Here is a 26,494-nt window from a genome sequence, read left to right as displayed (position 1 = left end):
CTCTAAGATATGTGTGCAAACGCCATTAATTTCAAAAGGAGTTGCACACAGATAGTAGAGGGTAGAATTTGGTCCTTAGAAATCATTTCTTTAGGATTTCATGATAATTTCTGATCGGTCATGGTGAAGAGATGGAAAAAGAAGAGGAGAGACAGACTCTCAAGATACTATATAGTCGGTTGTCTAAATTTGTGCTCATTAGAGGGCATTATCCATTCAGCTTTGTCTCAGAGGAGAAGGTTAGTTATAAGATACAGAAGATACAGGGCCAAATTGTACTGTCAGTTACTGTGCATCCATGCCACCCTCTCAAGATTAATAGCATTACATGGGTATAACTGAAAACAGAATTAGACCCAGAGTGCCTACATTGTGTCAATAGTATATCTCATTAAAGAACAAAGAATCTGGAAAGCTACTGGTTATGGGCAACAGTATAGACTTTATACTGACATGAATTAGCAGCTGGCTCATGTTACCCATGAATTCTTTAAGCAGTGATACTTATGAATTCATTGTCAGAAATCTAGTTTGACCTTGAAAACCACATGTTGTAAAATAGAACTACAAGTAGTTTGAGAATACTTTGCTTTAAAAAATACATTACTAGCAAAGAGAGCTCTTTGAACGTATAAATATTGATAGATACAGTACTGTAGGCCTGGATGATAGGCTGGATGGGATTTAGAGGAGCAGAAAGAGTGATGCCATTTATGAAATTGCCGTGCCTATGCTTATAGCATCCTTATTTTCAGGATTTGTAAGTTCACAGCATAAAAATCTGCATTATAAAACTGAAATCTTATTTTGGTAAAGCAGCAGATTCCAAACAGATCTACATTTCAGGTTGTGAAATGCCAGGCTTACAGACATTTTCAGTTCCAGGAATGCTAGAGCCATGGATGCCATTGTCACGCAAACAAAAGTTTGAAAGGCTTTTGAGTCCTGAAATGTATAAACAAGGGCCTTATAAAGAAAATTCAGTTGAGCCTGCTTGTGGTATAAACTGCAAAATAACCTTGTTCTCCTGGAATGTAAACTATTCTTCCATTCGCTCCTTGTTGGAGAAAATTTAAAATGCTCATTCCATCACCAGTTTTCTGAACAGACTATTATACCCCATTCTTTGCACAGACTGACCCACCAGTTACGCTGTAGCTACTAACTTACATTTTTGTCTCAAACTGCTCAGTGTCTTTCATATTGAATCCCCCTCCTATGTACCTAACTCACTTGTGAAAATGGGACTTAGGATCCAAAGCCACTTGGGTGCTTTTGAAAATTTTACCCCTTACGCTTACTTATCCATTCCTTGATAGTGCCCCCTGCCCTGGCTGCTAGCTATCCCAAAATGGGTGAGGAGAAGGCAGTCATTGTACCTCCCTTTGCGCCGGCCAGCAGAGCTGTGCAGAGGTCAGTCAAGAATATAGCAGTGAGTATATGTGACACTTCCTCGGGGTACCCAGGATTGTGAGGCACCTTAGCATGGGGAAGTTTTTTCCGTGCCAGCCACAGGCAACACAAGCAGTCCCCTCTAGGCTTCGCAGGCCACACTGTCACTCTATGGATTAGCAATAGGCACCCCCCCACACACCCGCCCGGAGCATCTCCCTGAAGTGTACAACTTCTGTTCCACTGAACACTTGCAGTATTCACAGATTTGCTGCTTCCAAAGAAGCAGTACACTCCAGCTTACCTGAGATTCTGCTTAACTCACAGCACTTAGATTTGTTTATAGTAGAATCAAGTTTATTTAACAAAGCATAGAGGTTCCAGTAGTATCAAGTAGAAGTATTGGGAACAAACTGTTACATACAAAATAAAATCATAACAGCATTCTAGCACCTAGACTTAATTAACAAGGTACTCTCATGTCTAATAAATTATTGCTTAATCAAAATCCCTGCTGCGCTGTACAATAGCATAGCCACTCAGGCTGTGACTTGTCTTTCACGAGATCCAAAGTGAAGGATCCAGTATCTAGCAGAACAATCCTGTGTCTTTGTTCATAAACAAGACATGCCCTGCTGTTCTTTTCATCCTGCAGATTTCCTCTCTCATAGATTTCAGTCTCTCAACTCGCACCTGGGTTTGTATCAAATAGGCATACAGTACACAAATGGCCAGGCTGGGACATAGCTGTCCTGTGTGAAAGGGACATTTCCAAGGTATGTCACCTCCAGGTGACCTGCCTTAACTCCAAGACCTTAAGAGCATAATTTTAAGTATAGATACATAACTTCTTGCATATTATCTGGACATACATTTCAAAATGTTTATGATGGCCAGTGGGCTACTGGCTTTCAGAAGAGACCTCATTTGCCATGCTTCAGTGAACTATTGTGCAGATATCTGACCCAGGGGATCCCTCTACAACCCTGTGCTCTCCTTATGCTCTCTGCCAGTTGGCACTGAGAGTCCCCTGTGCCTGAAGCTCCAGGAGACATTTTATGACTCAGTCCTTAGTACACAGAATAGCTGAGTTTTAATTAAGAAGTTTTATTTTTACTATGATTTATTATTACTTATATAGCACTATAAATGTTGCTGGCACTTTACACTACAGATGAAGCATTAAATTAAGTATTCGTTCATCATGATATTGTTTTTATTGTCAAATTAACTACACTACTTTGGTAGTTGATGTTAAAAGGGCCGTGTACCCTCAAACTATGGTTCATGGAGCACTTCCTGGTGACTCACTGAGAGCTGGCTGGTCACATGTTGGTGGCTCACCTCTTTGTTGCTTAATGTTAAATCACATTTAAAAGAAGCTAAAAAATACTTTATTTTTCTAATATTAATTCTCCATGAAACTAATTGCTATGGTTGTCCTAGGAATGTTTTGTGATGATGAATGGGAAGTCAGGTGATCACTGAGTCAGTGACTCTATTAAGATACGATGCACACTACAAATACTTTCGGAAGCCCCTGATTTAAGATATAACAGTCTCTTACATGTATACGGTGTCTTTCATTGAGAAATGTCCCTAAGCCCTTTTCTGTTTAGTACAGACAGCTGAAAGCAACCCAAACATCGATTTAAAACTACTCGGGACAGAGCCTATGTTGATGTAAATTGACATACCTCCATTGACTTCAATCTTCCCCAGGGAATTTAGGACCTTTGCACCCAGACCAAATTTAAAATGTAGTGAATTACATTTTGCCCCCTAAATTCCCTGGATATATGCATAAGGCACAGGGCCAGGAGCCAGATTTCTTAGTTCAGTGACAGATTTCTTACGTGACCTTGGGCTATTCACATAACCTCTCTGTACCTGCATCTGTAAAATGGGAATGCCAGAGGGGCAACAATTATTATTCCCATTTTACAACTGTAGAAAATGAGGTCGAGAGAGGTTAAGTGATCAGCCCAAGGTCACATAAGCCATCTGCAGTTGAACCAGGAGTAGCTTTGTGTTTAAGGCACTGACCTGGGACTTGGGTGATCTGAGTTCAATTCGTGGCTCAGCCCATGGACTCACTGTGAGTAAATCACTTAACCTCTCTGAGGACTTTGTCCCTGATCTGTTATGTACATGTCAGTGCTATTTTCTCTTCAGTGTTCCACAAGAGGGGAACTAAATCTATGGCTTATCCATTTTAGTAATATGACTAGTGCTGCATTAAAATTATCGATTTATGTTATTTAAATGAATATGTTGCTTTTGCAAGATGCCGGATGGCAGCCACAGTGGCTAAATTCCTGCTTATCTCCCTAAGAGACACTGCACGGGCAGTGATGGTTCTGGGGGGATTATTGCTAGGAGTCAGTGGGTAGGTCAGTCTCTATCTCCATTTATTCCTTTAACTCTGCCAATTTTGTTGTAACTATAGACTCTTTGTTATATTGTCTCGTGGAACTGGACTGAAACCACATCCCTCCTCCCCCAGCTTTTCATAAGATCTCACGTCACCTTTTTCATGAAGGTAACCAAACAGCCATAATTTATGGTTGTGACTTTTAGTCCCTGTCAACCATTAAAATTGGTGCTGTGGACAGAAAAGGCTCTGTGTCCAGCATTCATTCTCTGAATCATCCTGTTCCCCATCAAAGTTATTTCCAGTATATATTCTGCCACACAAAGCCCTCTCTACTACAGTTGATGTGCTTTGTGCGAAGCTGTTCTGCATGACAGGGTACCATATGCTGAAGAGTGGTCCTGGCTGCCTGTGTAGAGCGTCCCACCAATCAGAAGACAGGGCTGCAATTCTGTGCATTACCACAGAATTCGCTCTCACATGGCGGGAAAGATTTGTGTGATGCTTCTGAGTAATGAGGCAGGAAATTAGCATTATAGGGTTTAATGAGTATTAATGTCTTGTGCTGGTGGGTTGTGTTTAATTACAATGTATCCATCACATGTGCATACTTTTCATGATTTTGCTTGACTGGATTGAAAGGCTGGTGCTTTGGTTGTGATATTTGGACATGGAGATACTTCATAAAGGAAAAATTAGGTAAATGATGGTTCAGTAGGAGAAACAAAAATCTCAGGAATTTATTTTCAGGGGAAAATGGCAGTAATATTTCAAAAATTACGAGTCATGTGCCGTTGTATTTCACGGAGATTGTTTCAAGTGTGCTCTAAAATATTTCAGTATTATTGGTGATTATCAGTGTTCTTACTGGCATGTGACAGGGTGTTCTGGGACTGTTTGGTTCCCTTCGTCTCAGCTAGATATATAAGGTACAGCCTTTGCCATTAGTCCAAGAAAGTGGGGGACAGGACCCATCAGGGAGCTGATTGTGTCTCACCAGTTCTCTGACCATCTCTGTCTCTCCAGCTGGCTGTTGTCCTCAAGTGAGCATCTGCCATCTGGGAATGGCCAGAGTGGAGCACACTCTGACCTTCCCCCTTTCCAACCCTCAAAATGCCGCTTTATCACAGATGGAAGGGGGAATAGCAGAGGAACTGACTGTACCTGATCTGTGTCCCGCAGGGATTCTACTGTGCCCTAAGAATCCCCAGCAGAGAAAATGCATGCAGTTTTCACTCTATGCTGCCTTTTCACGGTTCAAGCAGTGTGTGGGCTGGAGGGGAGTGGTGGTTCTGAGGAAACAGTGAGATAGTTGCAATATGTCTTCCTGCGTTCCGGGTTTCTGACTGTATTTGGCAATCTGAGATCCTGCTCCTTGATTTTTATTTTATCTTTTATCCTTACTGCTGGCTGCAATTGTCAGTCCTGGACTTCCCATTTTTGTGTTGGTTTGCAGATCTTGCAATCTGGCCAGTGGCTCTAATGTTACTCCATGTGAGATTTTGATGATCTTTCCTATCTACATCACATTATGACATCCTATTAATATACAAAACAGAAAGGTGCTTATTTTTCAGACCAAGATGGAAGTCAGCAAAAGCTGGTTGATCTCTCCCCTGAGTTTTCTCCCAGTTTTGGTCACACTTTATAAGAACAGGTCACAAGATTTCAGCAGTGTTGAACCCAAACCCTAACCATAGTTCAACTTTGAAGCCTAGCCTAATCTAGATCAAGCTCCAGATTTGAAATTCTGCCTCCTGAGCATAGTTCTGCTTAACAGTGAAACAGGAGGTTCATGTTATCAAAATAATGTATGCTTTAGTGTACGCCAGTGACCAGAAATGTCCCAATTTTGTATAGTGATGGAAAATTCCAGTGAAGTTTCAGTCTCTTTAGGAGTTTTTTCTTTTTTTTTCTTTGTCCAACTGTTGTTGATGATGGATCTGGGAACCATATAACAGTGGAGGACAGGATAAACTATAACTAAATGGATTTAACATGTCAAAACACTGAACTCATGGCTCATATTCAAATCCAGTGAACCAACCGGATGGATTATTTATGCACCTCCCATTCTGAGAACTTGCCCATTTGCTTTGAGAATGGAAGGAGATGTTTATGTACAACAGAGTATGTGTGTGTTTCTTGGAAAATTCTTGTTAGTAAAACCACGTTAAGAGGTGTGGCATGCTCTCTTTCTAGACATTCAAGATCTGTTTGCTATGTCCAGTAAAACTGGCTGCATCATAAACTGTTTATTTCCACTTCCCAAACAATGTGAATTTATTTATGAAATGAAAGCATGTTTTGTATGAACCTGCATTTCATTAGTAGGATAAGTGCAGAATACATGTTGTTACTTGCAGTGACCTCGTTTGCTGCTCACTGGAGCCGAAAACCTTTGACATGTCTTCCAGTCTTCCATTACTTTAAAACATATTGACAGAACATTTCTGTACTTTAGCTTTTCAAAACTAAAGACCTATGAGAAGTGTGCAGTTCTTGCAGTACAAAGCTTCTACCAAGAGGATTATTGGAAACAAACTCTTTTTTTTTCTTTTGCTCTTTGGAGTCTGTAATGAAAAATCCTCCAGTATTCCCATGTAATTGCTTCGTGGTTGTTTTCTGTCAATTTGCCAGCAGGTTCCTGCTTAACGGCTGCCGTTTGACTTTGCTGAAACATAAATGCAGAATTATTGAGTTGCCAACATATCATTAAGTCATCTGTAAAGAGTTTCTCAGTGTATTAATGCTCCAGGCTTTTGTGTCAATATTGATTGATTAAAATGGAAAAGAAATCTTGGCAGAATTCAGCATTGTACCAAAGTATTTTTTGGCAGAGAAAAGGTTGGATATTGATATTGGCTATGATTCCTCAACTCCACCTCTTAAAAAACAAAAAACAAAACAAACAGAACAAAGCCACTTAAACTTTAGTACCCGTGTTCTTAGCTGAATTTTAGTTAGCCTCAGAAATGCGAGGAGAAATCAATGTGGCTAATCAATTTCTTAGTACATAGTCAGATATAGCGGCTGTTTGATTGTGAAGCTACACCTGTGAGTGACTATTGCCTGTTCTACACTACAGAGTTAAGTTGAGGTAAGGCAGCTTACTCTGACCTAATTACGTCAGCCTTGATCCTGCTGATGTAAGTGCCCTGCCACACTGACATAATAACTACACTTCCATGAGAGGTGTAGGGTTTATGTTGGTGTAGTTAGGGCAACACAGTGTCTGGGTAGATACTGTGGGTTACTTACATGTGCTGTTGCCTATCATTCTTGTCAATTTCACAGCTCCAGCATGGAGGCGCAAAATTGGCAAGAAAGCCAGGCTGTCACCTGGGCTCCTCACTTGGAGCCGGGCTGTGCCTGTCACACTCCCCACTCCCAGTCGGGCTGTGCCCACCTGGCTTCCCACTGGCTTTTGCCTGGGCTCCCGACTCCCCATAGGGAGCCCGGCTGCTGCCTGGAGGCTCCCAGCTCCTCAGGAGCCTGGGCTCTCAGCCTCCCACGCTGCCCCTCTTAAGTGGGTGGAAGCACTCCTGATGAGGACGCACACCACCGACAGAAGGACGGTAGTGTGAACATGAACCACCACAGTATTACTGCAGTGGCTGTAAGTCAACCTAACATAGGTCTATTTAAGTTTCTAATGTAGACAGAGGGGAAAAGCAGCAGTTCTATCCAAGCTGGAGAGAATAGCTGGTTGAGGTGATGTGCATGAGGAGAAAAGAGTGAAGGTCAAAGTAAGGGAGGAGCCAGGGAGAAGGGCGGCTCCTCCTCCTCTCTCTGGTTTGGATAAGCAGCGCTCCTCTACAGCTCCCTTTCTTTGGCTGATGTGGTGAGAGGTCCCTCTCCTGATTTAATCTACTTTAACCTCTGGGAAGCAGTATAGAGTTAAAGGGGGAAAAGCAAAAAGTAAGGTAGGATTTGGAACGGGAAAAAAGATTATTTTTGTTAAAGGTACTGGAGTTGCAGGCATAACATAGTAAAGGGGTTGGGCCTGAGAGAAAAGAATAAAGGGGATGCAAAGGAGTAAACGCTGGTTGGTTTGTTTTTTCTCACTGCACCCTTGCTGTACCACAGCCTGATCTTTATTCTGGAAGAGTGGAAGGTGTGGGGGGGGGGGGGGAGAAAAGATCTGGAGGAAGAGGAGGGTAGTGCTTGGCTGAGAAAGGAGTGTTTAATTTCTCCCTACCCCTCCAGCTGCTAAAATACTGCTATGCATATTTTTCTGGCTCCCTCCAAAATCATTCCGTGCCACAGGTTCCCTGGGTTTTCATTTTGACAGCATGTCACAGCCTGCTTTAAATTAGAGAATTTTGTAGGAAAGACCATCTGTGCCTATTGAAGATGATAAAATATGACTAAAAGCATTGTATGGAACATAACGTGAGTGTAAACGGGATAAGCCTGTGGAGCTAGTATGCCAAGAGAGAATGGGAACAGTGTATTTTTAGGCAGAACTTTAAAAGATTACAATTATGAATTAGACTGTAAATTTGGCTGACAACACTATCCTACAGAGCCAACAGAATGAGGAGGAGTCAAGTGGGAGAATGGCGAGTAATAAGATCAGAAGTAGGTTGTACAAAGGTTTGAAAACTAGCTGCTAAAGCTTGAAACTATCGGTAGAGTGTGCTATGTTTTGTTGGGAGGGGGGTGTCTGATGATAATTAGCACATACTCTGTGGTGTGGGTTTTGCTGCTGTTTTGTAATGCAGAGAGATAAAACCGAAACAAAATAAAAGTTCATTCTTCCAACCTACTCAAACCTTTCTAAATTTGATGGGTTACTCAACATACAGACTAATGAAAACAACTGCTTTTGCCACCACGATCAGAAAAAGCCCAGTCAGGTTACTTGTTTGGAAGCTGAATTAATTTCATAAATATGACCAGTGAGAGCTTGTGTGTTGTCTCCTGACTACTGAATCCTGCAACTATAATTACTTGAAGAATCATAAAAAGGAGGATTTTCAATTTTTTTCCCTCAATTATGCTGTTGAAATTCTCTCTAAACACCCCTCCCCGACCAACTGTAAAATGTAGTTCATCTGAAAACTGACTCTGTTAGAATGGGAGCATCACACTTCATGTTTGCGTCTCTGTCTAGATCTCCGAGTCTATATCATATAAGATGCGTTTACAGGGAAAGAGGTGGTTTTTTCTACCTGCAATTCTGAAAACTCAATCTGGGATCTTTAAGTCAAACTGGGGTCTTTCAGACTCACAGGGTCTGTCAATTTTTTATCAGACCTGTTTTTCCATGGAAAATTGGGCTTTTGATTAAACAAAGTTTTCCACAAAAAGTGGCTGCTTTCCAAAGAAAATTGTTTACTTTTCCTCAAAAAAATCATAGCTGAATACAAAACAAAACAAAAAATTCAGATGAAAACTTTAAAATATAGTTTTGGAAAGGATTCGACATTGCCTAATCGGAGTTGTAGCTAAGATGCCTCATGTACACAGTACTGTGTCCAGTTCTGGGTGCCACGCTTTAGCAAAGATGTGGGCAAATTGGAGAGATTCCAGAGGAGAGCAACAAAAATGATAAAAGGTTTAGAAAATCTGTGACAAAAGATTAAAAAAACTAAGCATGTTTAGTCTTGGGAAAAGAAAACTAAAGGGGGATGGAATAACAGTTTTCAAATATAGTAATGGCTACTATAAAAAGGATAGCGATTAATTGCTCTCCATGTCAACTGAAAGTAGGACAAGAAGTAATAGGTTTAATATGCAACAAGAGAGATGTAAGTTAAGTAGGGCTATTGATTAATTGCAGTGAACTCACGCGATTAACTCAAAAAAATTAATTGCAATTAAAAAATTGTGATTAATCACACTTTTAAACAATACAGTACCAATTGAAATGTATTAAATATTTTGGATGTTTTTGTACATTTTCAAATAATTTCATATAACTTAATAAACAATTTTGCTAATAATTCATGAGCCAGACTACAATCCAGTTTTTTTTCTTTAACTCTATTGGCATTGCACTTCTATCAGAATGAAAAAGTAGAAAAAAAATCAAATAATTTCAGAAAAAATTCTATTACAACATAGAATACAAAGTGCACAGAACTCACTTGATATTATTAATTTTATTACAAATATTTTCACTTTAAAAATAATAGTATTTTTCAGTTCACCTCATACAAGTACTGTGGTGCAATCTCTTTATTGTGAAAGTGTAACTTACAAATGTAGATATTTTTTGTTACATAGCTGTGCTCAAAAACAAAACAATGTAAAACTTCAGAGCCTACAAGTCCACTCAGTCCTACTTCCTGTCCAGCGAATCGCTAAGACAAACAAGTTTGTTTACATTTACGGGAGATAATGCTGCCTGCTTCTTATTTACAATGTCACCTGAAAGTGAGAACAGGCATTCGTGTGGCACTTTTGTAGCTGGCATTGCAAGGTATTTACGTGCCAGATATGCTAAACATTTGTATGCCCCTTCATGCTTCGGTCACCATTCTAGAGGACATGCTTCCATGCTTGATGATGCTTGTTAATAAAATAATGTGTTAATTAAATTTATGACTGAACTCCTTGGGGGGAGAATTGTATGTCTCTTGTTCTGTTTTACCCACATTCTGCAATATATTTCATATTATAGGAGTCTTTGCTGATGACCCAGCACCTTTGTTTTAAGAACACTTTCACAGTAGATTTGACAAAATGCAAAGAAGGTACCAATGTGAGATTTCTAAAAATAGCTAGAGCATTTGACCTAAGATTTAAGAATCTGAAGTGCCGTCCAAAATCTGAGAGGGATGAGGTGTGGAGCATGCTTTCAGAAGTCTTGAAAGAGCAACACTCCGATGTGGAAACTACAGAACCCGAACCACCAAAAAAGAAAATCAACCTTCTTCTGGTGGCATCTGATTCAGATGATGAAAATGAACATTCATCGGTCCGTTCTACTTTGGATTGTTGTTGAGCAGAACCTATCATCAGCATGGACGCATGTCCTCTGGAATGATGGTTGAAGCATGAAAGGACATATGAATCTTTAGCAGATCTGGCACGTAAAAATCTTGCGATGCCATGCAAACACCTGTTCTCACTTTCAGGTGACATTGTAAACAAGAAGCGGGCAGCATTATCTCCTGCAAATTGTAACCAAACTTGTTTGTCTAAGTGATTGGCTGAAGTAGGACTGAGTGGACTTGTAGGTTTTACATTGTTTTATTTTTGAATGCAGTTATTTTTTGTACATAATTCTACATCTGTAAGTTCAACTTTCATGAAAAAGAGATTGCACTACAGTGCTTGTATTAGGTGAAATGAAAAATACTATTTCTTTTGTTTTTTACAGTGCAAATATTTGTAATTAAAATAAATATAAAGTGAGCACTATGCACTTTGTATTCTGTATTTTCAGTGGAATAAAAAAAATAATTCTGGCCAGCTTTAATCACCCGTAATAGAGATGCAACAAATGGAACTTAATAAACAATTCTGCCAATAATTCATCAGCCAGGATACAATCCAGTTTCCTTTCCTTTAACACTATTGGCATTGCACTTCTATCATAATGAAAAAGTAGTTTAAAAAAAATTGGCCAGGGAAGTAAGAATCTGATCTGAGCCTGGGTACCTCCATCTTCACGTAATCACTTTTCTGAGCATAGCCATGCTTTAAGTAAAGGATTTGTTATGGGGTGTATTGTGTGTCATGGTATAACTGGATCCGTAGTGGTTCGTGTGTAGTGAATACTTGACGAGGCGTTTATTTTATATTAGAGAAATTGTCTTCCATAGGCAGAGTACTAGAGTCATAAATCTCACTTTCTTTCCTGTCTCAGTGCTCCTATCAGAGTCTATAACCTTCCCTTCAGCAAAGCATAGGATTGTTTTTCTAGAATGAAATAGGCAACACTATGCATGCAGTGCCCCAGTATATAACACCAGCAAGTTCTTTAATCTTTAAAATGCTTAGATGGGCAGTGCCTCAGTGTTACTGGATGTCGCCATAGCAGCAGAGATAAGTTGTGTTGGAAACAGTATGACTAACTCACCATAGGATGATGCCATAGAATAAGCCATTCTTGGGAGGTTGGGTTTTGTAGCAGTGTTATGTGGCCATTAACTTTTCGGTTTCCTGATATTATGTTATTCATTATGTTTGAGAACTTTCTTCCATACTGTTTGTCTCTGACAACAGGTTAGGCAGATGTCACCTAGAACCAAAAAAGTGAGAAATTTGCAATGATAAATTTGATAGTTTGTGTTGTGAGGCAGTGAAATTAAATCCCTACCCAGACAACAGAGACAGTGCTATGATATGTGCAGTTGGCTCTATCACTATAATTCAGACAGTGGAATCCATCACACACACTTTCCCAAATCAAGACAACACCTAAGTGCCTAATCACTTTGCAGATAAAATAATGAAATTAATATTGGTGTACTGAGATGACTATAGGATCTGAGTTTTGATCTGAGTGCAACATATGAATGATGAAAAATCTCTTCCTACTGTGTCCAGAATCTAGACATTTCATACGGAGTTATAGTGCAGTATAAATTACAGGCTGATGTTCTTGCTCAGCCCACAGAGAGATTTGGTCGTAAGAACATAGGAACTGCCATATCGGAACAGACCAATGGTGCATCTAATTCAGTATCCTGTGTCTAAAAGTTGGCTGTGCCAGGTGCTTCAGAGGTAGGCATAAAAGCTCCATAGAGCATCTATTTTTCCTGTATAGAACTTGGGGAGGAATTTCTTCTTGACCTTCCCACCCCCTCACATTGGAAGCATCACAATTAATAGCTCTTTCAATTTTACCCTAGCTAGTGTAACTGCAGATGCTATTCTTGTTCCTATAAACGTCTAGTTCTTTATTCAGAAAAAACACCACCAGAAGTCAAGGAATCATAAACATTCTGTAAAATGTCTGAGTTTTTTAAATACCTTGCTTTTTATACCCTTCCCACCAGTCACCCGTCCTAGCTGACAGCCACTGTAAAGAAAGGAAAAAAGACAATATCTGTGCATACACAAACAATACAAAATCCTGTAACATTTATAAAGAATTTATAAATAAACGAGTAACGACCATAATTTCACTACATTGCGGAACAAAGGGCCAAATCATTCCTGATAGGCACTGGCCGCATTGTGGTAGGAAAGGCAATTTTTCACCACCCCCACAGGAGCTGTGGGAAGGATTTGCATAATCCCTCATGGGGCTGCATGGCATGCAGAGGAATGCACCCTTTAGGATGGTGAAGCATTTTGCTTCTTGCACAGCTTGCTAGCTCTGCTGGTGAGTGCGAGGGCAATGGGGTACATTGCCATGCCCCCTGTAGGGTGTGTCTTACCCCAAAGGGACCCAGGGGAAAGGCTCCTTGCACCTCCCTCTGCCCCATGAACTCTCAAAAGGACCAGGCATGATTTGGCCCAAATGGAAATTGGGAGCTGGGTAACCTCCTTAAATTATTTGCTGAACTTCCCTCTGTTCTGTTCTTGTCTATTCAGTTACAACTTCCGAAATCATCAACAGCAGGCCAAGGGTAATGAGTAAGCAATTGGCTTCATTACAGACTCAATTCTGATCCTATTTAAGTCTATAGAAATTTTGCCATGAACTTCAATAGGCGCGGGAGCAGGCCCTAGCAGAGTACAGCTCCCTCTTGGATCATTTCTATTATATATAATTGAAGTTGGCACCTATTTATCTATATACAGAGAGAGTGGCAACACTGAGCCGCAAGATCCCTAAAGTGTTTTGGGAAACAGTCTGAAAGATGTTATAGTTCTGTAAGTTATAGTGAAGGTTACATATCAGTTATGAGGGGATGAACCTAATACATTCTTCCTATTCTAAAAATATTTTCCCTACTGACACTAACTCAGAGACTACAGAATCTTTAAACTTAAAATTATGTATGTACACACAGTAGTCCTTAGGGAATACTAAGCGATTTGAGCAGTTTGAAAGGATTAAGAGGATTTGGTTATAAAACACAAAACCAATTACAATTCATTTGGACTTGTTCTAACAAACTGAGTCAAAAAAGTTTCAACTTAATATTTTCAATTTATAACTTGTAAGCTACTGAACCATTTTCCTTCAAACTTGGTTTGTTTTGTAGATCTCATTTTGACTTAAAAATCAAACCAAGCCTGAAGACTGTATGTCTCAATATTTATCTTATTGCATGTATACTTTTATAAGAAATTCCAAATTACGTATTATATAGTGTATGAATTAGCAAATAAATATAATTAATCATATAATTAAATAGTAGTTTGCAGCCTAAGGACAATGCATCAGCATTATAGTGAACTTTCACCTCAGCTCTGCCATTTCCTGACATTTAAGTGCTTCATTTGTCAACATTAGTGTTGTACTAATGTTGATTTTTTTTGCATGAAATTTAGACTATTTTGTATTGCAATAAATTGGAGTCACCATGGTAGATCTGTTGCTGATAATCATTTAGCTACTAGTAGTTGGAAAATTTAAGGAAAAGTTGGTGCATATTATAAGTTTACTTAAAATGATTGTCTATTGTGGTTTTTTTTAGAGTATTTCTCAACTGCCCTATGGTAAAGCTCTCTACACCTATGAGGGAAAAGAACCTGGTGACCTCAAGTTTACCAAAGGGGACATTATCATACTACGACGAAAGGTGGATGAGAATTGGTATCATGGAGAGCTCAATGGAAACCATGGCTTCTTTCCAGCCAGCTATATCCAGTGTATCAAGCCCCTTCCACAAGCTCCGCCTCAGGGCAAAGCACTTTACGATTTTGAAATAAAGGATAAAGACCAAGACAAGGACTGTTTAACCTTCACCAAGGTAAAGTAAAAAGCAGTTTCTTGTTTCCTTACTTACTACCAGTGGGTGTAGTTCAAGATGTGTTTGTTTTGCTGTGTCTGGCAGTCTGCTCCATTATGAGTAAAATACTCTGCCATGTACCAGCACTTGATAACTTAGAACATCTTTTTATATAAGATGGAATTTAAAAGATTTCATTTCAAATGGATACAGTAGTTTTAATAACCCTGCACTTCCTCATGTACAGTAGTTCTGCAAAAATGCTTTAATTCTGGCAGAGCTAGGTTCAGGAGCAACACAGGGACTCTTTCTTTCTTTCTCAGACCAGTGACATTCTCATGTATGATATTTAAGGGCCATGAGCTCAGATACATTGGAAGGAGAAGTGAATTTCCAAATTAATTGGGAGCCCAATCATGCTAGATACTCAGAGAGATCAACTTCTTTTGACTTCTAAATGCTTCTTCCTACTGAGACAGAACTCACTGAGGTGAGATGCTACCCATCCCCTTAATTACCACTGAAGGCAGGGAGGTCCGCAGGAGTTGAGGGCACAATGGGTATGTCTACACTGCAATTAAAAATCTGTGGCTGACCCAGGCTACCTGACTGGGGTTAAAGGGCTGTTTAATTGCTTGATAGACGTTCAGGCTTGGGCTAGAACTTCCAGCTCAAGGGCCCTGTGAGTTGGAAGGTCCCAGAGTGTGGGCTGCAGCCCGAGCCCAAACAGCTACACTGCAATTAAACAGTTCCTTAGAATCAAAGAATCATAGAATATCAGGGTTGGAAGAGACCTCAGGAGGTCATCTAGTCCAACCCCCTGCTCAAAGCAGGACCAATCCCCAACGAAATCATCCTAGCCAGGGCTTTGTCAAGCCTGACCTTAAAAACTTCTAAGGAAGGAGATTCCACCACCTCCCTCGGTAACGCATTCCAGTGTTTCACCACCCCCATAGTGAAAAAGATTTTCCTAATATCCAACCTAAATCTCCCCCACTGCAACTTGAGACCATTACTCCGTCTTGGCAACAAGGGCACACTGTTGACTCATATCCAGCTTCTCGTCCACTGTAACCCCTAGGTCCTTTTCTGCAGAACTGCTGCTGAGCCATTCGGTCCCTAGTCTCTAGTGGTGCATGGGGATGAATCTGCACTTCAACAAGAATCTGCACTTGTCCTTGTTGAACCTCATCAGATTTCTTTTGGCCCAATCCTCTAATTTGTCTAGGTCCCTCTGTATCCTATCGCTACCCTCCAGCGTATCTACCTCTCCTCCCAGTTTAGTGTCATCTGCAAACTTGCTGAGGGTGAAATCCACGCCATCCTCCAGATCATTTATGAAGATATTGAACAAAACCGGCCCGAGGATCGACCCCTGGGGCACTCCACTTGATACCGGCTGCCAACTAGACATGGAGCCATTGATCACTACCCGTTGAGCCCGACAATCTAGCCAGCTTTCTATCCACCTTATAGTCCATTCATCCAGCCCGTACTTCTTTAACTTGCTGGCAAGAATACTGTGGGAGACAGTGTCAAAAGCTTTGCTAAAGTCAAGGAACAACACGTCCACTGCTTTCCCCTCATCCACAGAGCAGTTATCTCGTCATAGAAGGCAATTAGATGAGTCAGGCATGACTTGCCCTTGGTGAATCCATGCTGACTGTTCCTGATCACTTTCCTCTCCTCTAAGTGCTTCAGAATTACTTCCTTGAGGACCTGCTCCATGATTTTTCCAGGGACTGAGGTGAGGCTGACTGGCCTGTAGTTCCCAGGATCCTCCTTCTTCCCTTTTTTAAAGATGGGCACTACATTAGCCTTTTTCCAGTCGTCTGGGTCTTCCCCCGATTGCCATGAGTTTTCAAAGATAATGGACAATGGCTCTGCAATCACATCTGCCAACTCCTTTAGCAATTTCGGATGCAGCGCATCCGGCCCCATGGGACTTGTGCTCGTCCAGATTTTCTAAATAGTCCTGAACTACTTCTTTCTCCACAGAGGGCTGGTCACCTCCTCCCCATGCTGTGCTGCCCAGTGCAGTAGTCTGGGAGCTGACCTTGTTCATGAAGACAGAGGCAAAAAACCCATTGAGTACTTCAGCTTTTTCCACATCCTCTCTCACTAGGTTGCCTCCCTCATTCAGTAAGGGGCCACACTTTCCTTGACTTTCTTCTTGTTGCTAACATACCTGAAGAAACCCTTCTTGTTACTCTTAACATCTCTTGCTAGCTGCAACTCCAGGTGTGATTTGGCCTTCCTGATTTCACTCCTCATGCCCGAGCAATATTTTTATACTCTTCCCTGATCATTTGTCCAATCTTCCACTTCTTGTAAGCTTCTTTTTTGTGTTTAAGATCAGCAAGGATTTCACTGTTAAGCCAAGCTGGTCACCTGCCATATTTACTATTCATCGGGATGGTTTGTCCCTGTAAACTCAATAAGGATTCTTTAAAATACAGCCAACTCTCCTGGACTCCTTTCCCCCTCATGTTATTCTCCCAGGGGATCTTGCCCATCAGTTCCCTGAGGGAATCAAAGTCTGCTTTTCTGAAGTCCAGGGTCCGTATTCTGCTGCTCTCCTTTCTTCCCTGTGTCAGGATCCTGAACTCGACCATCTCATGGTCACTGCCTCCCAGGTTCCCATCCACTTTTGCTTCCCCTACTAATTCTTCCCTGTTTGTGAGCAGCAGGTCAAGAAGAGCTCTGCCCCTAGTTGGTTCCTCCACCACTCGCACCAGGAAATTGTCCCCTACACTTTCCAAAAACTTCCTGGATTATCTGTGCACCACTGTATTGCTCTCCCAGCAGATATCAGGGTGATTGAAGTGTCCCATGAGAACCAGGGCCTGCGATCTAGTAACTTCCTTGAGTTAGAATCATAGAATATCAGGGTTGGAAGGGACCTCAGGAGGTCATCTAGTCAAACCCCCTGCTCAAAGCAGGACCAATCCCCAATTAAAGCATCCCAGCCAGGGCTTTGTCAAGCCTGACCTTAAAAACTTCTAAGGAAGGAGATTCCACCACCTCCCTAGGTAATGCATTCCAGTGTTTCACCACCCTCCTGGTGAAAAAGTTTTTCCTAATATCCAACCTAAACCTCCCCCACTGCAACTTGAGACCATTATTCCTTGTCCTGTCCTCTTCTACCACTGAGAATAGTCTAGAACCATCCTCTCTGGAACCACCTCTCAGGTAGTTGAAAGCAGCTATCAAATCCCCCCTCATTCTTCTCTTCTGCAGACTAAACAATCCCAGTTCCCTCAGCCTCTCCTCATAAGTCTTGTGTTCCAGACCCCTAATCATTTTTGTTGCCCTTTGCTGGACTCTCTCCAATTTATCCACATCCTTCTTGTAGTGTGGGGCCCAAAACTGGACACAGTACTCCAGATGAGGCCTCACCAATGTCCAATAGAGGGGGACGATCACATCCCTCGATCTGCTCGCTATGCCCCTACTTATACATCCCAAAATGCCATTGGCCTTCTTGGCAACAAGGGCACACTGCTGACTCATATCCAGCTTCTCGTCCACTGTCACCCCTAGGTCCTTTTCCGCAGAACTGCTGCCTAGCCATTCGGTCCCTAGTCTGTAGCTGTGCATTGGGTTCTTCCGTCCTAAGTGCAGGACCCTGCACTTATCCTTATTGAACCTCATCAGATTTCTTTTGGCCCAAATCCTCCAATTTGTCTAGGTCTCTCTGTATCCTATCCCTGCCCTCCAGCGTATCTACCACTCCTCCCAGTTTAGTATCATCCGCAAATTTGCTGAGAGTGCAATCCACACCATCCTCCAGATCATTTATGAAGATATTGAACAAAACCGGCCCCAGGACCGACCCCTGGGGCACTCCACTTGACACCGGCTGCCAACTAGACATGGAGCCATTGATCACTACCCGTTGAGCCCGACAGTCTAGCCAACTTTCTACCCACCTTATAGTGCATTCATCCAGCCCATACTTCTTTAACTTGCTGACAAGAATACTGTGGGAGACCGTGTCAAAAGCTTTGCTAAAGTCAAGAAACAATACATCCACTGCTTTCCCTTCATCCACAGAACCAGTAATCTCACCATAGAAGGCAATTAGATTAGTCAGGCATGACCTTCCCTTGGTGAATCCATGCTGACTGTTCCTGATCACTTTCCTCTCATGTAAGTGCTTCAGGATTGATTCTTTGAGGACCTGCTCCATGATTTTTCCAGGGACTGAGGTGAGGCTGACTGGCCTGTAGTTCCCAGGATCCTCCTTCTTCCCTTTTTTAAAGATGGGCACTAATTAGCCTTTTTCCAGTCATCCGGGACTTCCCCCGTTCGCCACGAGTTTTCAAAGATAATGGCCAATGGCTCTGTAATCACAGCCGCCAATTCCTTTAGCACTCTCGGATGCAACTCGTCCGGCCCCATGGACTTGTGCACGTCCAGCTTTTCTAAATAGTCCCTAACCACCTCTTTCTCCACAGAGGGCTGGCCATCTATTCCCCATGTTGTGATGCCCAGTGCAGCAGTCTGGGAGCTGACCTTGTTTGTGAAGTTGCCGGAAGAAAGCCTCGTCCACCTCATCCCTCTGGTCCGGTGGTCTATAGCAGAATCCCACAACGACATCACCCTTGTTGCTCACACTTCTAAACTTAATCCAGAGACTCTCAGGTTTTTCTGCAGTTTCATACTTGAGCTCTGAGCAGTCATACTGCTCTCTTACATACAATGCAATTCCCACACCTTATCTTCCCTTCCTGAACAGTTTATATCCATCCATGACAGTACTCCAGTCATGTGAGTTATCCCACCAAGTCTCTGTTATTCCAGGCACATCATAATTCCTTGACTGTGCCAGGACTTCCAGTTCTCCCTGCTTGTTTCCCAGGCTTCTTGCATTTGTGTACAGGCACTTGAGATAACTCACTGATTGTCCCTCTTTCTCAGTATGAGGCAGGAGCCCTCCTCTCTCGCGCGCTCCTGCTCGTGCTTCCTCCCAGTATCCCACGTCCCCACTTACCTCAGGGCTTTCATTTCTCCTTCCCCCAGTGAACCTAGTTTAAAGCCCTCCTCACTAGGTTAGCCAGCCTGCTTGTGAAGATGCTCTTCCCTCTCTTCGTTAGGTGGAGCCCGTCTCTGCGTAGCACTCCTCCTTCTTGGAACACCATCCCATTGTCAAAGAATCCAAAGCCTTCTCTCCGACACCACCTGCATAGCCATTCGTTGACTTCCACGATTCATAGAATCATAGAATATCAGGGTTGGAAGGGACCCCAGAAGGTCATCTAGTCCAACCCCCTGCTCAAAGCAGGACCAATTCCCAGTTAAATCATCCCAGCCAGGGCTTTGTCAAGCCTGACCTTAAAAACCTCCAAGGAAGGAGATTCTACCACCTCCCTAGGTAACGCATTCCAGTGTTTCACCACCCTCTTAGTGAAAAAGTTTTTCCTAATATCCAATCTAAACCTCCCCCACTGCAACTTGAGGCCATTACTCCTCATTCTGTCATCTGCTACCATTGAGAACAGTCTAGAGCCATCCTCTTTGGAACCCCCTTTCAGGTAGTTGAAAGCAGCTATCAAATCCCCCCTCATTCTTCCCTTCTGCAGGCTAAACAATCCCAGCTCCCTCAGCCTCTCCTCATAACTCATGTATTCCAGTCCCCTAATCATTTTTGTTGCCCTTCGCTGGACTCTCTCCAATTTATCCACATCCTTCTTGAAGTGTGGGGCCCAAAACTGGACACAGTACTCCAGATGAGGCCTCACCAATGTCGAATAGAGGGGAACGATCACGTCCCTCGATCTGCTCGCTATGCCCCTACTTATACATCCCAAAATGCCATTGGCCTTCTTGGCAACAAGGGCACACTGCTGACTCATATCCAGCTTCTCGTCCACTGTCACCCCTAGGTCCTTTTCCGCAGAACTGCTGCCTAGCCATTCGGTCCCTAGTCTGTAGCTGTGCATTGGGTTCTTCCGTCCTAAGTGCAGGACCCTGCACTTATCCTTATTGAACCTCATCAGATTTCTTTTGGCCCAATCCTCCAATTTGTCTAGGTCTTTCTGTATCCTATCCCTCCCCTCCAGCGTATCTACCACTCCTCCCAGTTTAGTATCATCCGCAAATTTGCTGAGAGTGCAATCCACACCATCCTCCAGATCATTTATGAAGATATTGAACAAAAGCGGCCCCAGGACCGACCCTTGGGGTACTCCACTTGATACCGGCTGCCAACTAGATATGGAGCCATTGATCACTACCCGTTGAGCCCGACAATCTAGCCAGCTTTCTACCCACCTTGTAGTGCATTCATCCAGCCCATACTTCCTTAACTTGCTGACAAGAATACTGTGGGAGACCGTGTCAAAAGCTTTGCTAAAGTCAAGAAACAATACATCCACTGATTCAACGGTCTCTACCCAGGCCTTTTCCTTCCACGGGGAGGATGGACGAGAAGACCCGTTGCACCTCAAACTCCTTTATCCTTCTTCCCAGAGCCACGTAGTCTGCAGTGATCTGCTCAAGGTCATTCTTGGCAGTATCATTGGTGCCCACGTGGAGAAGCAGGAAGGGGTAGCAGTCCAAGGGCTTGATGAGTCTCGGCAGTCTCTCTGTCACATCGTGAATCCTAGCTCCTGGCAAGCAGCAGACTTCTCTGTTTTTCTGGTCAGGGCAGCAGATAGATGACTCAGTCCCCCTGAGGAGAGAGTCCCCGACCACTACCACCTGCCTCCTTCTCTTGGGAGTGGTGGTCGTGGAACCCCCAACCCTAGGACAGTGCATCCCATGCCTTCCAATCGGCGGAGTCTCCTTCGTTCCTTTCTCTCAGATGTATCATCTAGTCCACTCTCTGCATTAGTACCTGTGGAGAGAACATGAAAACAGTTACTTACCTGTATCTGCGTTGCTGGTACATGGACGCTCCCCTTTCTTCTTCTGGAGGTCACATGCTGCCAAATTTCTTCACCATCCTCCTGTCCTCGCAGTGCAGCCTGCTCTGAATCTTCAGAACGTTGTGTCTGTAGAAGCATATCTCTTCTCTTCCAGTATGGAGACCAGCTTGCACTTTGTACAGACAAAGTCACTTCTGTCCTGTGGAAGAAAGACAAACATGGCACATCCAGTGCAGGTCACAACAGCTGAACACTCCCCATCCATATTACCTTCCTTCTACGAGCTTCCTCAGGAATTGTAGTAACTATTCAGAGAAGCCGGCAAGATGTAAGCCTCAGTGGGCTCTCCCCTGTTAGCCTCTCTGCTGTTCGCTGCTCAGCTGGTTCACAGCTGACTGGCTTTTTATAACAGTCAGGCCCACTCAAGGCTCACCTGGAACAAAGCACTCCCAATTCACACTTTTCGAACCAGCAATCCAGCACACGGTCAAACTGTCAACTGTCCCCACAACAGACACTCAGATACTCACCAACACAGCCTCCTTAATGCAGCCCTTAGCGTACCTCCTCTCAGGCAATCCCAGGCAAACTCCCTCTGTTAACCTCTCTGCTGTTTGCTACTCAGCTGGTTCGCAGCTGACTTAGCCTGGGCCCCATGAGCCTGAGTCAGCTGGAACAGGCCAACCATGGTGTCTAATTGCAGTGTAGACATATCCTTAGCAGCCAATGGGAATCCCTTAGAAGTCAAGACCTCATTTTGGAATGACATTTGTGCCAAGCCTATCAGAAAGCTGCTGACTCATCTTCTGTCCACAGGATAACGCACTGATGAGCATGTGAGAAGTATAGGGTTTTTTTAAAAAGGCAAAATCTACAAGTAGAGCTGGTAAAAAAATTTCTAATAGAACATTTTTCCATCATAAAATGCCATTTCAATTAATGGGAATTATTCTGTGGGAACATGTCCATTTCAACTAAATTTTGTTTAAAAAAAAATGAAATGCAGTGTTTTGATAAGATCCTTATTGGAATGAAATGTTTGTTTTTCAGTTTGAGAGATCTTTTATATTTGTTACTTTATTTTGTATTATATTTGATATTGTATTTTAAAATCTATTTTATATTACATTTTTTCATATATTATACTTCTATATTATACCAGTTGCCAAAGCAATCATCAATTTTATATTATATTAATTGTGATACTATATTATAATTGTAAAATGTTTATTAAATGCTAATTTTAAAATATAAAAATTAAAAAAACCTAAATTGCTCACTTAATTTAGGTAACTTTATTAGCATGACAAATGGTCATTGCCTCTTCTACTAAAGCACTAAGGATCTTTTAGTTCCTTGTTCTGTTCTGTATACTTGATGCTCTATAAAACGTGATCTCTTGATGACTGCTTTAGTGCTCCTTATAAAATCTTCTCAGATAAATGAACAGGTCCTAGCCCCCTGTAATACACTTTCACATTCTTGAGTGTCCAGTGTCATTTACACATGCAATTTTTTCCTCCTGAATAAGTTTATAACTGCATTCTCAACCATCTTTTATCATGTTGCCATCTCCCTTTGTTCTTTTACTCTTTACCTGTAGCTGCTTTGTTTTGCCTAAGCAATTTCCTCTCTACCACTGTTTTATCTCTTAGCGTCTTCACCTTGTAATTATTTTTATGTCTTGTCTATTGTTCTCTCCGACAATGAATAATCTATTTTTCATCTAAGGATTTCACTCGTCTTTATTTCATCAGCTTTTTCAATGCTAATTTTAGCTTTCACCTTGCTGATGAAGCTTCCTGTTTAATCAGTTTTCAGAGCCTGTGTGGCTATCCTCTGTTCAATGTCATGAACACTGCCTTGCCATAGATAGGATTTTAGCGGACAAGGTGGGTGAGGTAACATCTTTTATTGGACCAACTTCTGACATTTGGAGTTGTATATAGTGGTCAGAGGGTTATAGATGGCGAGACCTCTGGGGATGATGTTTCGTTTCTTGTATTTGCTCAGGAAGCAGATGTCTGTTAAGTTTTGCTTCCTTTTTCAAGCTGTGGAGTTTCTATTTCAGGCGGCAAAATTCAATATCTTCCATTGTTGTATGCTGCAGTGTTGTTTTAGCCACCTCACTCCCAGGATATTAGAGAGAGACAAAGTGGGTGAGAAGTTGGTCCAATAAAATATATTGCCTCACCGCCCTTGTCTCTCTAATATCCTGGGACCAATGTGGCTACAACAGTGCATAGATACGATTTTTCAGTCAGGGAATCTTAGCCTTGTTCTTCATTTCATCATTTGTGATTCTCTGTTTGCGTTCCAGAGATCCTGGATCTGATTCCGACCTCATTTACAGTGTTATCTTTCCATTTAAGTCATGGAGTCACATCAGCGCATGACTAGTGTAAACAAGATCAGAGTCAGACCCCATGTTTCTTACAAAAAAGATGTTTGTAACCATCAGACTCATTTACAGTGCCATGGGATGTTTAGAGTTAGGTTTCTCTAGTAAATGTAAACGGAGGAATAATCCTGTATTGGCAGGGAAGTGGACTTAGGGCTTGTCTTCACTACCGTGTTACACTGGCGCTGCTGAATCGATACAGCTGCACCTAGATAGCGTGTCTGGAGAAGACATGCTATATTAACAGGAGAGCACTCTCCTGTCAAGGTCATTACTCCACTTCAACGAGAGGCAGAAGCTATGTCAGTGAGAGAGCGTCTCCCGTCGACATAGCGCGGTGTAGACACCGCTTTAAGTAGGTGTAACTTATGTTGTTCAGGGAAGTGGTTTTTTCACATCCCTGAGCAACGTAAGTTACATCGACTTTAGCAGTAGTGTAGACAAGCCTTTAGGCAAACCTAATACAGGTCTTTTCCATATCACTGCATTTTATTATTCTTTCATTGGACTTCATGACACTGTCAGTATCTGAAGCCAGAGAAACCAGATGCTGTTTTTCTTCTTTCCTGTTTGTGGTGGCACAGTCATAAAGTCTGTGGGTGTAGCTAAGGAGAACAAAGTAGGAGTATTTGGTTTCCTTCTCACTGTCCCCTCCCAAATTTACAATGCCTACTCCCCCCTTCTACTCTAACTATTAAATACAATGAAATGAATGTATGTCTGTCTCTGATCTTTGTCAGTAACCCCCCTGTTAGAGTGGGTACCATGATGTCCCCTGTGACCTCCCCAGACACAGCTCTCTAGACTGCCCCACAATTAAAAGGACAAGAATAAATCAATTTTAATAATGTTTTATGTCTGGGCCAAATTATACCTGCTGTGGCATGGGTGTAAAAGGTGGGAAGAGATGACAAACCTGTCCTTCCCCATTGGGCTCACTGCATAATGACCAAACATAATGACCAGTTCTTTCATTCCCTGAGTGCATGGACTACTCTCCTCTAGCCACCTATAAGACCCCTCCCCCTTTTCTGTAAGGGTCAGCAGAGTTAACTGAGCACAGAGAAAGGAACATGCTGGACCAGCCTAACAGACGGTGCCTTTGGCGCATTCCCCATTGCGTATTGAGGTGCTCATGGAAGGATTCTATTAGCAATTTATGCAGTAGCAGTTGTTTAGCTCTTTATAGGGCCCGGTGTCAACCTCACACTAGTTTTACACCAGTTTAACTCCATTGAGTTCAGAAGAGTTGCAGCTTATTTATACCAGTGTGAGATCAAATTCTAGCCCACAGAATCGCACAACATCTAATTAATTGTTTCTTGCACAGTATCTCAGGATCCAGTCTAGTACTGTTTTTATTTAACCTAGTTCCCCTCCACTCCCATACACACAGTCACATCAGGGCTAGGCTTTGTGCTACAAGCAACAAATCCAACAAGGAACCAGATTCCAATCTCAGTTAAACCTGGAGCCATCCACTTACTTTAGGAGAGTTACTTTAGATTTACACTGAGGTCAGAATTTAGTCCAAAGTTTCATTCCTGTGCTGGCTCACCCTCTGTATGTTCCCATGCCACTTTAAGAAAGTGCCCCGGGGCAAATATATTTTAAAACTATAAAGATAAAAGCCATTTCCTATGTTCTATTGTAGTGGTTTTTTTTTTTTTTAATTACAGTGATCACTTTCATTATTTCTTTCATCTTCCCAGGTGCTCACTCCCAGCCCACAGCAGTGTTTAACAATTTCGGTGCCAATCTTACCAAGTGTTATCACTTTCAATACCGGTTCATTGCTACAGAGTGACATCGCAGCCCCTTAACATTTCAATTCAAGCGGCGTTTCCATTTCTGTGGTGCTGTCACTTTAGTATGTTGCTATTAGGACTTCCTTGCCAGCTGGCACGTGTAGATGGTAGGCACAGCAGAGTAGTACATTGTGCCATTCTGTCATCACTGAAATCTTTCCAGTTGTCTAACTCTAATAGAGTTATCTCCATGAACAGCAAATTAATCTGCTTTGTATTGATGCATTAATAGCAGTAAGTGACTCTTAAATATCATGCCATGAATTGTGATAGTCATTGGTGACACAATTTTGTGTTATTCTCTCACAAAAGGGTTGATTTTTCAGCAAGCCAAACTGGTTTAAAATTATTTGTATTTGATTTTCATTTTGACAATGTTCATGAAATGGGATTGCAGGTCTTACAGTGCTGTGGACGAGGCTGTCAGGTAGTGACTAATACAGAGGCATTTAGCTGACAAAAAGAAAAGAAAAGAAAAAAAAGAAAAGAGTCACTGTGGAAATTACAGTAGATTCAATCAGCTTTTGAAATAACAATTTTTAGACTGGTATTCATTTGTGCTGCCTGGAAATCAATTTGGTGCATGTATAATAATAGAGTGCAGAAGATTGAATGGCACTCACAAGAGAGCTGTAGACTTTTTGCTGTTCATGGTCCTGTTGGGAACCTTTCTAGGTGTCAATGGGTAGCATTGTATTACAACTAATTTAAGGCAGCAAAATATTAGACATTGAAATCTTTGCCTGTTTAAAACATAAGAGGAATGCTGCTAGCTGTCAAATGCCATGAAACTTTCTGTAAGTAAAGAACTTTAACTGACACTTTAGGATTTGCAGCGATCC

General features: G+C 42.0%; 1 protein-coding gene across 1 annotated transcript in view; it reads left to right on the top strand.

Annotated features, from left to right (window-relative positions):
* Positions 1-26,494, top strand: part of SH3RF3 (SH3 domain containing ring finger 3) — a 395,417-nt gene that overhangs the window by 243,255 nt on the left and 125,668 nt on the right. Inside the window, exon 2 of the mRNA XM_048856416.2 lies at positions 14,317-14,592. Within this exon, the coding sequence (XP_048712373.1) occupies positions 14,317-14,592 (276 nt within the window). The remainder of the gene's footprint in view (positions 1-14,316; positions 14,593-26,494) is intronic.

The sequence above is a fragment of the Caretta caretta genome, chromosome 1, assembly GCF_965140235.1.
Source record: "Caretta caretta isolate rCarCar2 chromosome 1, rCarCar1.hap1, whole genome shotgun sequence".
In the NCBI taxonomy this organism is placed as follows: Eukaryota; Metazoa; Chordata; order Testudines; family Cheloniidae; genus Caretta; species Caretta caretta.
The sequence above is the reverse complement of the archived record's forward strand: the minus strand, read 5'-3'. Positions and strand labels throughout refer to the sequence as shown.